The 14715-nt window shown below is 40.1% G+C and overlaps 3 protein-coding genes across 3 annotated transcripts; 1 reads left to right on the top strand and 2 right to left on the bottom strand.

Moving 5' to 3' along the window:
- Positions 1-3975, top strand: pnrc2 (proline-rich nuclear receptor coactivator 2). Its single transcript, XM_085366360.1, has 3 exons — positions 1-181; positions 712-931; positions 1152-3975. The coding sequence occupies exon 3, from the start codon at positions 1175-1177 to the stop codon at positions 1643-1645; it is 471 nt and encodes a 156-aa protein (XP_085222486.1). The 5' UTR covers positions 1-181; positions 712-931; positions 1152-1174; the 3' UTR covers positions 1646-3975.
- A 90-nt stretch (positions 3976-4065) lies between these two features.
- Positions 4066-12189, bottom strand: srsf10a (serine and arginine rich splicing factor 10a). The gene is made up of 6 exons (XM_085366362.1): positions 12030-12189; positions 9993-10115; positions 9033-9139; positions 8761-8929; positions 5461-5511; positions 4066-5367 (listed from the first exon to the last, which is right to left on the bottom strand). The coding sequence occupies exons 1-6, from the start codon at positions 12092-12094 to the stop codon at positions 5109-5111; spliced, it is 774 nt and encodes a 257-aa protein (XP_085222488.1). The 5' UTR covers positions 12095-12189; the 3' UTR covers positions 4066-5108.
- Positions 12190-13184: 995 nt separating this feature from the next.
- Positions 13185-14326, bottom strand: fabp10a (fatty acid binding protein 10a, liver basic). Its single transcript, XM_085365358.1, has 4 exons — positions 14170-14326; positions 13891-14063; positions 13418-13507; positions 13185-13292 (listed from the first exon to the last, which is right to left on the bottom strand). Exons 1-4 carry the CDS (start codon positions 14234-14236, stop codon positions 13242-13244), a joined length of 381 nt encoding a protein of 126 aa, XP_085221484.1. The 5' UTR covers positions 14237-14326; the 3' UTR covers positions 13185-13241.
- Positions 14327-14715: the final 389 nt, after the last annotated feature.

The raw sequence follows: 14715 nt of genomic DNA, 5'->3' as shown, positions 1-14715 counted from the left end.
TCGGGAGAGAGAGAAGTGAGATCTCTTCACCGGCCTTTAACACCAAATAAGCTTCGAGAGTGACGGATTTGTAGGAGATATAGTTTGCTGTGCTTCCTACATAGTCCGTAGAGGGAGTTTAGAAGCTAACTGTAAATTCTTTTCTGACGAAAGGCTTTAACAACCAAGCCTGAAGAAGTTGGTAAGAAACAGTTTTGTACCTCGTCGCCATATTAAACCGAGTTTCTTTGTTTTGGTTCTGTGCCAAAGTAGAGCGTCCTAGATCATAAAAAAAACGTTAGAATTTGAACCACTGGATTTGCTAATTAATTAAATGATCCTATATGAAGGGTATACAAACTATTTCGTTTTATTATTAATTTACTACACAAGAACAAGGGAAAAATTGGCCGCAGTTTAAGCCCAGCCTGAGCAAACAGGAGTGGGCTATGATGTCGCACTTTTCTTACATAACATTTTCGTGTGATAATCGCTATAGATTACAAGTTATATGCAAGGTTTTTATAAATGTAATGGCGAGGAAATGTCATTTTGTCGGTACTTCAATGTTATGTAATAGAATATTTGAAGAAAACGTCAGTTCCCAGTCACACGTCACAACACTGTGAGCGCTATTGTTATGTTGAGTCCTGTCTATTTAGCATATCTAATGGACGTTAAGTCCTGTCAAGTTAGCATATCTGATAAGCGTTTTTTGTTAATGCCCCGAAGGGTCGGCGACTTCTTGGAGTATCGTGCGCCGAGGTGAATTGATGTTCAGCTCGGCTTCACGAGAAAACAACGCTTATTGGCACATGAAAACCTCAGACCCTGCTGGACACAAATGTGCAGCGAGAGGTAGACAGAAGACTACTTCGAGGACCTGGGGCCCGATTGGAGGAGAAAGATTGAAGAGAGACGTCTACTCGGTTAACTTTCTGACAACAAAGAGGTGAGCTGGCGCTGTTTTCCTGGTGTCCGTGTGGGGGATGGGCGAGCCTCGCTGTCTGGTGTTTCTGCACGTAGTCTCTGTACTTGTTTTTATTGTGATGTGGTGCGCCTGTGCTCGCGGTTGGTAGTCAACAACTTGCGCTGTAATTGCATAGATTATTAGCGTGAATAGAAATGTATAACCAGAGTTTATTTTTAATAATACTATTCTCACAATTTAGGTGACACGTAGAGCAAAAGCAGTATGGGAGGTGGAGAGAGGTACAACATTCCAGTTACCCACCCTGAGCGCCCTTTGGCCAAGAAGAACCACCAGCTTGGCCGGGCAAAGCAGCGAAGCCGTGACCAGAACGGAGCAGCTGCATCCGTAGGGGGGGCAGGGGGCCTTCACCACCACGGCCACCGACGGAGCGAGAAAGGCGCTGCCTACCACAGGTCTCCAGAGACACGGCAGGCCGTGTCTGCAGAGAAGAATGCTTCTGTCCGTTTTTCCACCAACTATGATCAGAACTGGGAGGGTGCAGTGTCTCATCTCAACACACTCCTGGCAACCCAAGGCAGCCCAAGCTATGCAGGGCCTAAATTCAGTGAGCCACCTTCACCCAGTGTTTTGCCCAAACCCCCTAGTCACTGGGTGTCTTTCCCTATCGGCTCCTGTGACAACAGGGAAGTTATGACCTTCCAGCTCAAGAGCCTCCTGAAGGTGCAGGCCTGATGGGGGTGATACCAGTTCTTCATTTAAAGAAAAAAAATAAGCCAATGCATGGACCCACCCACCAGGAACGCCTCAGTTCTGTAGTATTTTTAGCTCTTTTCTTTTTCTCTCCTTTTTTTGGCTGACCTTCAAAGTTGGTGGATGCTTGACAGGAGCAATGTTTTGCAATTCCTGTTTACCATCCATTTTAAAAAAACTGATCATTTAAAATTTACAGAATTGCAGCCTTGCTGGTCGGTGATGCCTTTAGCGGAGTTTCTGTGACTATGACAAACTGGATATTCTTTGTACTTATGTTTTGTTTTGTTATTTTTAATCTTGGCTGCCAAGGCAGATTGAGTGTGCTTTTTTCCCCAAACAAGGATGGTAACATTAGTCAGGTAAATTCCCATCACTTTTACGGTCCACTTCTTTGGACAGACATGGTGTTTCATTTATGTTTCTATGAAGAATGATCTTTGGAGTTATCTCCTTAAGCTTTAGGTGCTAAAGCAGGTTCATATTTGTAGCAATTTTATTTCTTTTAATCAAGGGCCCACTGTTGTTTATATATCACATTCATTGTTTGGCTAAAGAAGGCACTCAACTGCAGTTCTGCAGGGAAAAAAAGATATTTTACAGGAGATGAGCTGTAGTGTAACTACAGGTTAATGGTATAACCTCAAACGAAGGGTAGTAAGAGACCATGGCACACTGGCTTTGGACCACCAACTCACGTACCCTTTTTTACTGCGCTGTGCGCACATGCACTTGGAGTTGAGTGTGTCCAAGGTCTACAGCACTCTTATCATAGCATTATTTTGTATAAGTGCTTTCTGTTGTGGTTGTTGAAAGATGTATAATGTGCTGTGTATAACCAAAGCAATGTTTTGCTTTTCTTTTTTTGGACATTTGGGCAGAAGGCAGTGTTGCCATTTCCACTTGCCAACTCGAAGTGAATGGTTTGACGTCTCCTTGATCACCTGTTCTGATCAGTACCGTTACTGCTCCTCAGTCTCTGCCTCTTCAGGACAGTGCCTGCAGCTCCAACATGCGGAAGGGGGCCTTGCTTAAATGTGGGACTACTGAGTTTTGTTTTCTCAAAAAAAACCCACATTGCCTGGCCCTGTTGGCTGTATGCTTTTGTGCACAAGGCGAGACAGAGCTAAGGAATGTTTCTGAAGAGGCCCAAGCGCCTCAATGTGAGACAGGAGGCTGGTGTTTGTGTTTACAAATTAAGTCTCAATGGTTAACTACCCCATAATCAACAGACACTTGCTGCCTGTTGTCTCTTGCACTTCTGTCCCTTAACCTTCTGCACTGCAATCAGACTGTTTTCTTTTTTTCATAAGTTACAGGCCAGGATGCTGTTCAATTAACGGAGGCGTAATTGACTATCTTCTATGGATTCTCTTTCAGTTCTCTGTTGAGGCTCTTTGCTTTCCCTTTGCAGAATTGGAGCCATTCATGGCCAGCTTAAAGATGACAAAACAAAGTATGAAAGCTTGTGAGTTCAAGAGCCATGTAAATAATGAACTGTATAAAACACTTGTAGCATATGTACATTTGCAGGCCAAGTTTGTGGCCTGTTTGACAAAAGTATTTTTAGTAATAACACTGAATGTATGAGACATGCTAAGGTCATGTCTTGACTTCAATACTGAAGAATATTTTTGTTAAAAAAAAAAAAGCTGCCTATAGCATCTATCAGTACCCCTATACTCTGATCTTTCCAGAGTTATTGCACATTTTTTATTGTGTATTGTGCAGTGTAGGTTGAAAGATGCTAAATGGGAAAAACAAGTAAAATAGAAAAAAAAACTCCCAATTGGACTCTAGGAGACTTGCATATGTATAGATTTGAGTTGTGAATGTGCTTACAATGGTGTGTAAGCATAGCACTTTTTTATTTTGTTTTATTTTTTACAAAAAAGAAAAACTGTGCCTAAGTTAAAACTCATACTGAAACTGACCATAATCATTGGTGGAAATTCCCAAGTTGACCAAATATTTTCCAGACATTTTCAGTTCTTGGCTGTTCTTCCGCCTGCTGACAATTGAAAATGTCTATTATTTTAATTACTGCCTTTTCTTGGTTCATGTAAACCTTTTTTTCTTGCCCAGACTAAATCATGCATGGCAGTCTCCATATTCAAAATTTTAATCAGTGAATTGGCTTTTTAATTTGTCCCTCGGATGAAATGTCACCAAGAACAATGAAATGTGCCCTGTTTACAATTGGTGTTAATTTGTTACAAAATGTAAAACAAGAAAGCACTCTTTGAATTGATGAAAAACTTGAACGAAAAAAAAAAAAACCTCAAACAAAAAATTAAATCCCCTCCCCTACCCCCCTACTTTGTGTTTGAGTATTTTTGACTTGATATAGTAACACTTGTTTGACACTACCTTTACAACACAGCTTGTTCAACTAGAGCAGTGTAAGAATGTATTTATTGTCAAAAGATATCAGGTATAACAGTTTAAACAAGGGAGTTACTTAGGGACACGAAAAACAATTGATTCTTATCTTTAGTATATTATTACATAACAAAATGACTCTGGGTACCAGCTGTATCAGCATATCTTTCATTGTCACAGCAATTACAATAACTATAGTATACAAGTTGGCCTGCTGAAATTAAACCAGACCAGGGCATGTTGTGAATACTGGCAAAGCAGGCCTTCAGTTTAATTTAACACATGTACACAAAAAAAAGAAAAAAGAAAGCAGGAGCCAAATGTGCTTTTCTTACAAACATAACAAAATTGTTTATTTACCTTTGGCAAGAGATTCCTCCGTATTCAAATAAGAAATGAAAGCAGGAAGCACAAGACTCCTTTCACACATGCACACCTTTCTATAAATACAACCTTTTAACATGTCTACTTGCACCCTGGTCTCTTCATAAAGGTCACAACAGCAGTTCTTAACACAGTTGGACCTTGAAGCATTCAACTTTGAGTGCATGCAGTTACATTGATAGATAGTGACGCACAAAATCATTGCTCTGCATGAGTTCCATAGCTCACTACAGTAGTAGCTTATATCCAATCTTTTTTTTTTTAAATTTACAACTTTAAGGTATTCTTCTGTTACGAACTTTCCCAATCCAGAAGGTAGCCTTCTCTCTGTGTGGGAGGGAATTGGTGCAGTTCTCAGCAGCAAGAGCAGGGAACCAAATGTTATACACGCTAGAGTCAATACTGATAATGCTTGTAGCTACAAAAGCAAAAAATCTTGTGCACACATACTGTGGTTCTCCTGTCACTGCTGCTTGTACGTCTGGGGGGGAAAAAAAAACAAAACAAAAAACAAAAAAACCTGGGAGGAACGTAACAGAACATTATTAACCAGTTAATTAATCATTAACCAGATTAATGAAGCCAACAATGTGAAGTAATGCATGTCCAAAATGGCTAGAGGTGAACATTAAACAGAAACCTCTAGAGAAACATAAACAGGGCTTTGGAGAACAGTCTGTCAGTGGCCTCCAGACTTGCGTCCAGCCCAGGACCTGGAGCGAGAGCGTGACCGGGACATGGATCTAGAGTAGGAGCGTGATGGGGATCTCCTGACAGACTGTTTCTGGGATGGGTGGAAGTCTTCGGCAGGGCTGTGAGACCTGGACTGGCTCTTTTTACCTTTTGGTCTTGACCTGGACGCTGATGGGGAGCGGGAGGTGGAGTGTGAGGCCGTTTCATGGTGCGTTCTGTGGTGGTCACTGGGAGGAGCTTTGTGCCTATTGGGATTATCATTACAGTTACTATCATTACAGAGTACAGTGCCATGTTTATATGATTACTGAAATACAAGAGGACAGAAATGAGCCCACTTGTTATTTTCATGGCTTCTGCTTCTTCTGTGTCGGCTGTAGGATCGAGAGCTGAAGAGGGAACAAGAAAACAAAATTGCTGAGTTACTGTACAGTTTGAGTGAATTACTTTATATCCTTACAGCATGGCTTGCCTACATACAAGCAGTATATGGCTTCCTCTTTATTACATAAATTGTTTCCTGCAGAAACTGCCACGCTCGGACATCGTCCAAAGTTTCTGTGTACAAACCTGCAAACATCATGCCCTCTCACACGCTGCGCATGGCCCACACAATTACAGGAAACTACATTTATGGCACATGTCACAAGCAGATCATAACTAAAACATAGTCACAAATAAATATTTCACAAGAGGTGGTAGACTCACTCATGTCAGCACATAGAAATAAGTGCACAACAGCCACCAGGCACACAGCACATTCGTCTCAGAACACTGCAGAGTGTACAAGCTCTCCTTTAAAGTTAAATGACAGAGGGGAGGAACCACAGCAGGAACTGGTCTTATTGTGATTGGTCACTTTCAAAGCAATGACACTCCAAACTTGCTAAATGACTGCTTTAGTTAACTGTGTTGCACCAAGTTGCAATCAGCCAACAGCATGAGAGCCATTTCAGACTGTGTTCACTTGCATTTTGGTAAATGAAGTTCACAGAATTGTTTTGTTTGTTTGTTTGTTTTTGTTGTTTTTTTTTTAAATGTAATGACAACTTTCAATTAATTTAATATTTAAATGTAAAAAACAAACAAACAAAAAACAGAATTCCAAGGAATGTATTGCATATCAGTTTGTAATTATGAGGAAATTAATACTAAATATAGGCTCTACTTTAAAGTTCCACCAGAGAGACGAGTGATACACCCACCATGTTTCCTCAATCCATCATTCACCCATCAGTTTTCTTTACCGCTTATTCCACTCAGGGTTGCAGGGGCAGGATATGAAGCCTATCTCAGGGTTGAGAGGTGGGCTATAACCTGAATAGGTCCCCAGCTCATCATGAGAATAGCAAGTTGCTAATTTGCATAATCCAAAATTGCAAGATAGTCAACCGAGCAATTCTTTGAGGGATGTTGAAAAGCTGGTTAAGCTCTCGTTTCAATACCCTTGACATATTAAACAGTTATAAACGTAAAAGACAGTGAAAGACAGAAACCCAAACTCAAGTCAGTCACAAGCTAGTGCACTCCTAGACCAGAGTCTAGATAAATGGGAGGGTTACGTGTAGAAGGGCATGCAGTGTAAAAACTGTGCCAAATCAAATAATTTTAATGTGGATCTATCTGCTATAGTTAAAAGTACATTTGTGAAAAAGCCACATTAACCGCTTGTTACGTTATCATTAAAGTAGTGGCCAGTCGCAATAGCTAATAATCAAACAAAAACGTTACAGTGAGGGATAAGAAGAAAATGAGAAAAAGTCCTGCCTGTATAACGTCCTAATTTAACAGAATAACAATTAGTTATGTCTAAAAAGTGTTATGTTCGCAAAATCCCAGATTGAAGCTGAGAAAACAAACAAACGAAAACAACAAACAGTCACATATATACGTAAAATTCTGCCAGCCCCTGCAGTACCCCACCCCCACCCTTTGTATTATATACGTGAATACATACATGTAAACACAAAAGATTTCTTACAGCAGGCAAGTTCTGACAGGGTTGTAGCTCCTGGATTAGGTAGATTTGATGTGTGATCATGTGTATGTTTTAATGCATGTTTTTGTCTCAGGTTTTGTCACAAAACAATTTCAAAGCCAAGTCACAGCTGGCTAAACTAAATGAGACATTTTTCAAAACATTTTTGTAAGTAGAAAAGTTAAAGTTTGTCATTTTGTCCACAATTGCCTACAGTCTCTCTTTAAACCACTATTTTCTCTGCTGCAGTGTGCAGCTCGTTAGATCCTCAGCTCTGGTCTTCAGATCTAGTTCAACAAACCTCTGGATTCTCTGCTCGGTTCAGCTATTGTTCCCCTGACACTGCACAGCCAGTAACCTGTGTCGTTCTCCATTTGTCCATAATAAGTTGTGACTCACTGTCCACAGGCTGCTACATTACTGATGACAGGTGGCTAATGTTGCTATCATTTAGTTGCTAATAGTTAAACGGCAAATGTTAGCATGTTAACATTTATGATAACTCCAAATTCCTGAAGTGTTGTTCAATGCTCTCCGGTGGCAAAGAGGGCAGCTATTGGCCCTTCTATAGCTTGACCAGCCTGTGAAAAAAAACTTTTATTTTTATATTATTAAATATTGATACAATTAATATAACACTGTATATTTTATGTTGTGGATTTGGATTGCATAACGTTACTAAAGCTTTGATATAAATATGGGTTACTAAACCCTATGTCCCCATTTCGTTGAGTCACCCCTGTTGCAGGTATTGCTCTGATATAAAGTAGGACAGCTGCTTGCAGCTTTTAGCTAGCTGCCTAATCTAAACATCTTATCAGACTAAGCTAACAGCCCATCTCCATATTTTAACTTCAGTAGCTTTACTGTAGATTTTCCTTGTGGAAAAAACAAAAATGAGGATGACTACAGAGTTTGCTTCTCTTCACGTTGAAGGCTTTTAAACAGGTGGTTTGATGGAGAACTCCCACCAGCTTTTTCCAAATAAAGGTTTTAATAATGCTTGCAGGAATAAGTGCTGCTGTTTTGCACACTAGAAAATGTTTGCTTTAACCCCAGCTGAGCTCAGCATCTCAGTAACTGCTCTGCCTCTGCACTGTCTACCCACACAGAGCAGAGGCAGAGTGCCAACTACCCACACGGCATCTCCCTGATAAACTATGACAGCATCTTCCCTGCTGCTGTTGTGTTATCCGTTTTTTTGTTGAAAAATTGGGGGCTGCTTGGGCTCAATGTTGTAATATTTTTTTAATTTGCACATGTGCGCCAGATATATTTCTATTGCATATTTATTTTTAATACAAAACGTGTGTGAAACGCTTGCACTTACATAATGACATCTGAGTGCTACAGAGTTTAAACAAAGCAGTGAAGCAAAAAATTTGCATTGAGAATTTTATTTATATTCATGTTACTCGAATTGTTGCAGCCCCAGTATGTACACACACGTCCCCCCCCCCCCCCCCCACTCTATTGAGTCATAAATTGCCCCTCCATCTTTCCCCTTTCTTTTTTCCTCCTCCTTTGCAAGTGCCTGCTTTCAGAGCTGCAAACATCCATAGAGCACTCCTTCACACTCACTACATTTATATAATTATGTTTTTGGTGAACTTTAACGTCTTATATTCCTTAAAAGGCGTAAAAGTTGCCAAGAACTCACTCTCTAGGGCTCTCAGACCTCCGAGGGCGACGGTCAAAAGAAGGGCTCCGGGACCTGCGGCGATCATAACTGCGACTCCGTGATCGTCTTCTGCGGGTATCCCGATCATCCTCATAGCGAGAGAAACTGCGAGGGGAGTGGCGCTCCTTGGCCTTCATCTGATTAGGGGCTTTATTGACAAATCCACATCAAAAGGTTATGTAACAATACAACACATTTCCCAAAAGGAGATGGTGCAGTTAAGCTCAAGTAGGAATGCCAATGGGTCATACTCTTGCGGTCTCCCTGTGCAAACTGGATCTCAATCTGGCGCCCGCAAACCCATTTACGATCCAGGTTGTGAAGAGCATCTTCTGCATCCCGGACATCTTCAAACATGCTGGATTGTTAAGGACTTTTAATTTGGAAAGGTGGAGCTGAAAGCTGCACGCATGCAATAAAAAAAAAAAAAAAAAAAAAAAAAAAAAAAAAAAAAAAACAGCAAGCAGCTGCAACACAAGAAAAATAAAAAGCAAACACACAAAAAAAAACACCACACAGCTACTGGATCAGTGAGGCCAAAAATGTATAAGAGTAATTCATCATCTCAGCATATTTCTTTCATTTATAATTGACCGTCTTCCGTAATACCAACTCAAATTATGTAACATTAAAAATAGGCCCATTTGTGACTTCAAATTGTGAAGACAAGACAAATACTAATGGTGATCAGATTGGGTAGGATACAAAAAGTCTGGCTTGTTACCTTTAACATGCTTGACCTTCAGCTTGATCTTTATAGCCTTGGCAGAAGAACTTGAGGTTTCCTGCTTGTCTTTGCCCAATAAACACTTTTCTTTTCCTCCCTTTGGTAGACAAATGGAAGCCTGGAAGCTCTTTTTTGTCCTCTTTGTATCTTCATGCTTTTGCTCTGTCTTTATTTTCCAAATTCCACTACTGCTTGTCGCCTGGATGTCTTTGGCTTGAATCTACTCTACAACCGCCTTTCAACTTTCTTTGGTGTGGGGTCTCCATACCTGTATCTTTACCATTCTGAGGCAACAACAGAAGAAATATTGGTTAGGAGTATATTTAATGCTAGAAGCATTAAAAAAACAAACAAAAAAATCAATTACATTACAAAAACTCCTCTTAAAAGGGAAATATTAAATCAGGTGTTACTCAATTCACTGCACCCAACAGATCAGAGTTGATGCTTTACAATCCATTAGTGAAAAAGTACAAACATAAACTGAAAGAATAAAGGATATTGAATGTAAGCAAATCCTCTTGGTCGTCGTGTATAGAAGTCAAGTGGAATGTAGACATCTACAATAGGCCCATAACGACCAAACTCACGCCGTAAATCCTCTGGCCTAAAGTGTCATGAAATAAGCACATTTATTCTGCTGGCTACCATATGAATTTGGCTCGAGTCCAGTGTGCAGCACATACACAAGAGTTGGCGCCAGCAAAGCATCGGACATTGCTTAACAGCAAATAAACCGAATTACTTTCTTACTCATAAGGAAGTTTCCTCATCAGGACATTTAAGGTGAATTTGTGCAATTTAACCAGAAACTGTCTTTTTCACATATTCATTGCGGCCATAAAACCCATATATGGCACTTTTCACAGAAGTGATTTTTTTATTTTGTGAAATCAACCACACTTAAAAATCTACTTATTATCTTTAATAATAAGTACTTTAAGTCATACTATTCACATTTAGGCCTCTAGATTATCAAACAGAACTCATTACGCTAATTTCCAAATACATTTTTTATTTTAATCTTGGCAGCAGAAACAATGTAGCACAAAGGCAGTTACACCTTAGGGATACCAATGTCCCCAGTTAGGAAGCATAACCCATTGTGAATCCATTTGACCTGATTTGGTGCCAATGTTGTAGCTGGCATCATGACATTCGTCATGGCATCTCCAGGCTCGCTCACACCTGGCACATGTACTCACTGTGGACTTGCATCCGTGAAGACAACGGGCTAGTTCTAAGTGTTGTCTGGTAATGCCAAACACAGTGTATGGCATGTGAGCACATGTCTTACTAAAGGATGCCCTACATAGTCTTTGGTCAGAAACACACACATGAGCAAGGCTCTGTTCATCTTCACACAAAGGAGCAGATACTGGTCCTTTTGCTGGGTCAATTCCCTTCTATGGCCCCGTGAAACTCCCCTGAAGGAATGGGCTGTCTTCTGGGATCGCCTCAACAGTCTTGTGGAGTCAGTCAGCACTCCTGACTGTTATTCAGTCAGAATAATACCAATTCTATTTGAGGGACTCTTTGGAAAGGATACGCATTGGCTAAAATTTCAAAACACTCAAAAGACATTCTGTTTAAAATAAAATTTAAAATGCCTTTACTCTCATAGCACAGTCAAGCAAGTGCCTGAACTTTTTGTTTAAGCTTAAACAGCCATGCCCTGAGGATAAAGGCCTTTTGAACTTAATTTGAAAACAGAGCACCTTGAAGTGCATTGAGATCCCTTCCACTGTCTTAAGCCTGTGCTGGGAGACAAATCAAACCTCGTGACAGGGCTTAAAGATGTGCAATCCTGTAAGAGGTGGACTATCTCTGTAACTCGAATGGACCACAGTCTTATGATGTCAGCAATGACATGGGCACCAGCAAAAAGTAAAACAAGAAAATAAGTGAGAGGGGATATAGAGAGAGCAACGGTCTGTGGCCACCACCTTCAAAACCCATTCTGTCGTATTGTTGCCTCTCCAATCCACCTGTTATCACTTTCACGTGCACCAAAGCAGATAAAATGAATTCACTATTTATATGCCCGAAGTTTTAATTGGCTGTAATGTTCAAGTGTTGCCTTAATATTTTTAATTATTTTTTTAATGATAGGAAGGACATAAAATTAAATTCCATAATTAAAAAGTGTATAGTGCAAAAGTGCGTAAACTACAGATATTGTAGTTTACTTGCAGGAACTGCTGCTGTCCAGCCTTTAGTTCAGTTTCAAAGACGTATTTCAGTCGTTTATTTTTTTTGTCCCCTCAGACAGGTCAGGGTGTAGCGTTAACTTCAGTAACAACACGAATGTTTCAGCTTCTTATTTCTAAGTATTACCAAATATTACACGGTTGTGTTGTCCGTAGCCAGCTTCTCTGTCCGGAGTCGCTCTCTGACCGTTAACGTCAGTTTCCTAATTTTGATGATGACATCACGTTGACATGTTTGCTAACTAACTAGCGTCACATTTAGCCTGACCATGCCTGCTTGCACGCCGGCGGGGTTGAAAGTAACAACGTACCTGGACTCGTCGGCGATGTTTCGGACAAAAAGAGATGTATTCGGAGGCCTCAGGTATCTCGCCATTTTTCAGCGGCCCGTTGCTACTGTAGAGAGGCCGTGAATTCGTGTATTGCAGCTATCTGTACCGCAGCTGAGACAGGCTACGTGGTCAGTCAGAGCGCTCTCTCGGCACTGCGCATGCCTAGAAGTAAAACACGACGGTCTCTCTTGCTCTCTCTTTCTCAGACCTCAGACAGGGATATCAAACTGACAGTTTACATTGTGGACCACATATAGGCTACTTTGAGCATAATTGGATCAGTGAAACTCCCTCTTCCTGTGAATGTAAAGAGGTTTAATTGCATTACAATTAAGTAGCAAACGAAATAAGTTTGTCAGCACGACTGGAAGACTTAAATGTGCAAAATTAAAGAAAAATATTTAGTTCATTACTGAGACTGTCATGTAGTTATAAAGTTTTTGTTAATTCAATGTCTTTTGAATCCACAGAAATTCCTATGGTATATAACTGCCATTTAATTGTTGATCTATTATTTCATTACGTTATTATTGTGAATGGCCAAAGGGAGGGTCCTCATCAGCAGGAAATGTAATACAGTTAAAAGTCTAAAATCTGACCTTATGTGTGACAAATCTGTTTCATACTGTCTGTGATTATAAGAGAAACATATGGCAATCACAGAGTCCTGAAATTAAATGTAATTCCCTAAAAGTTAATGTTTTAAAATATTTGCCAAAATTTCCCTAAAATAACCTTATAAGCTTAAAGCTTCCTTAAGTTTTCACCTTAACCTTTCCTGATTTATAATTACTTTTTTATTTCATCAAACAGAAGCCAAATCCCCACACTGACCATAGAAACTGATTTATGCCTGCTCAAGCCCCCAGAACTATCCAAACCAGTATCACGGCATAGCGTGCATTAGACCCGCTAGTCCACTAGAGGATGGTGTGGACGTCAAGCCACAAGCACATTTCTCAATATAGCCGACATGGCAAACACAACTTTTATCAAATGCTTCTTTGCATGGATATCTTTTGTTTACCTAGTTAATATTTTATAAAACACGTTAGACACAGAAAAAAGGCCTCACAAAGCAATGACCTTATTAAGACCATTGCAAATATAAGGGGACAGAAATATGACACACGCTGCTCTTTTTAATCAACACTTTTATTTAAATAGACACTGCTTTCTTCGCTGCCAAGTTTATATCCGTTTGCTCTTTCTGATGAGAGTTGTCGACCCAATGGTCAAAGTCTGAAATTGGATAAAGAAAAGAAAACACTTTTAAATTACAGACAATATTAAGATTATAATCCAGCAAATAGTTTGTTTGGTTTTTGATGCTGCTACTGTCTGAATTCTGGTAAGGTGGACTTTACCTCAACTATCTCTCCTCCTTTGAGCTCTTGGACGTGGCGGAGCCTGTCAGTTTTGCAGACCAGTTTGCCGCCCTCAATATTGACAATGCACTGCAGAGAAGTGGAAGAGACAATACACATAAAGAAACCCTCAAAACAGACAAGAAAATGAATTTAAACCCTTCACATCTTCAGGCCCACTAACATGTCATTTTATTTTACTTTACTTTTCCAGTAGGAAGAGGAGTATTCTTAGACACAGATGGCCGAACTTTAGTCAAACAGAAGCAGCAGATGCAGCAATAAGTGACCAATTTAACAGTGGTACTGTTGCCATAACACAAAATGGGGCAGTTTACTAAATATGAGTATGATTCACGAATAAAGAGAATGCAGCATTTTTTTAGTCTCTCAAAAGTTGCATCATCCTGAAGTAAATTAGCATTCAAGATAATATTTCATATAAAAAAAGAAGTTAAATAAAAATGAGTAACCTTGATCTTCTTGCCGTCCATGGTGGTGATATCAGCCTCCTTGCCGATGGTAAACGAGTTGGTCACGGACTTTCCGGGAGTCTTGGAGGTGATGACAAAGTCATTGCCACTCTGCTTGATCTCAGTGATTGGCTTGACGTCCTTGGCCACTTTGATGACATCTTCTGGGAGCTCTGTTAAGCAGAACACATGTATATTGTTAATTTATGCACAATAACCTACAACTTCAGCTACTGAAAATAATCGATTTTTTTCTTTACCGCCCAGCTTTTTTCTCACCCATGGCCCTGAGGAACTCCTCATAGTTCTCCTGAGCATAGACCTGCCACGTTCCACTGAAGTCCATGTTGTTTAGGTCTGGCTTCTCCTTCACTGAGGTGGCGGGAGGCTGAGGCAGCTGTGTGAAGCTCAACACAATGTGGAGATTGCTAGCGTATGCCCCACCTTCTTATACTTGATGGTATAGGGCTCCCAGTGCTATGTCTAATGAGTAACAATGTCCTCTGAAGTAATCACATGTTTGAATAACCTGGAGTTCATTTATACCTATGTGGCGACACAGCGTTCACCAAAGGTCAATTCATATTGGTAAATTTAGTAAATTCAGTAAATTTAGCGTTTAAGAGCTTCACTGGTGTGAAAGATGTGCAGATCACACATGGACTTAGCAGTAAAATGCATGCCAGCCTATTTCACAGCTTGACTATTTTGATCCTCATTAGTATTATAAAGGAACAGCTATTCTTCTTTGAGGCTCCACTTGCAATTTATGACAAAGGATCTGAATCAGCAAAAGAGCACACAAACAAAGAATCGAACCTTTTA

The sequence above is a fragment of the Diplotaxodon limnothrissa genome, linkage group LG11 (genome assembly GCF_057381915.1).
Source record: "Diplotaxodon limnothrissa isolate DT_005_m linkage group LG11, D_limnothrissa_male_GT1.1, whole genome shotgun sequence".
Taxonomy (NCBI): domain Eukaryota; kingdom Metazoa; phylum Chordata; class Actinopteri; order Cichliformes; family Cichlidae; genus Diplotaxodon; species Diplotaxodon limnothrissa.
This window is presented reverse-complemented; position numbering and strand designations above follow the sequence as displayed.

Excerpts from the sequence above, each read along its gene's own strand:
- pnrc2 (XM_085366360.1), top strand. The coding sequence starts at position 1,175 with ATGGGAGGTGGAGAGAGGTACAACATTCCAGTTACCCACCCTGAGCGC.
- srsf10a (XM_085366362.1), bottom strand. The coding sequence starts at position 12,094 with ATGGCGAGATACCTGAGGCCTCCGAATACATCTCTTTTTGTCCGAAAC. Across the intron at positions 9,140-9,992 it reads CAATATCCTTTATTCTTTCA|CATGTTTGAAGATGTCCGGG; the intron begins GTTTATGTTTGT and ends TTAACAATCCAG. Across the intron at positions 5,368-5,460 it reads AGAAGCCATGAAAATAACAA|GCACAAAGCTCCTCCCAGTG; the intron begins GTGGGCTCATTT and ends TAATCCCAATAG.
- fabp10a (XM_085365358.1), bottom strand. The coding sequence starts at position 14,236 with ATGGACTTCAGTGGAACGTGGCAGGTCTATGCTCAGGAGAACTATGAG. Across the intron at positions 14,064-14,169 it reads GGAGTTCCTCAGGGCCATGG|AGCTCCCAGAAGATGTCATC; the intron begins GTGAGAAAAAAG and ends TCTGCTTAACAG. Across the intron at positions 13,508-13,890 it reads TGGACGGCAAGAAGATCAAG|TGCATTGTCAATATTGAGGG; the intron begins GTTACTCATTTT and ends ACTTCTCTGCAG.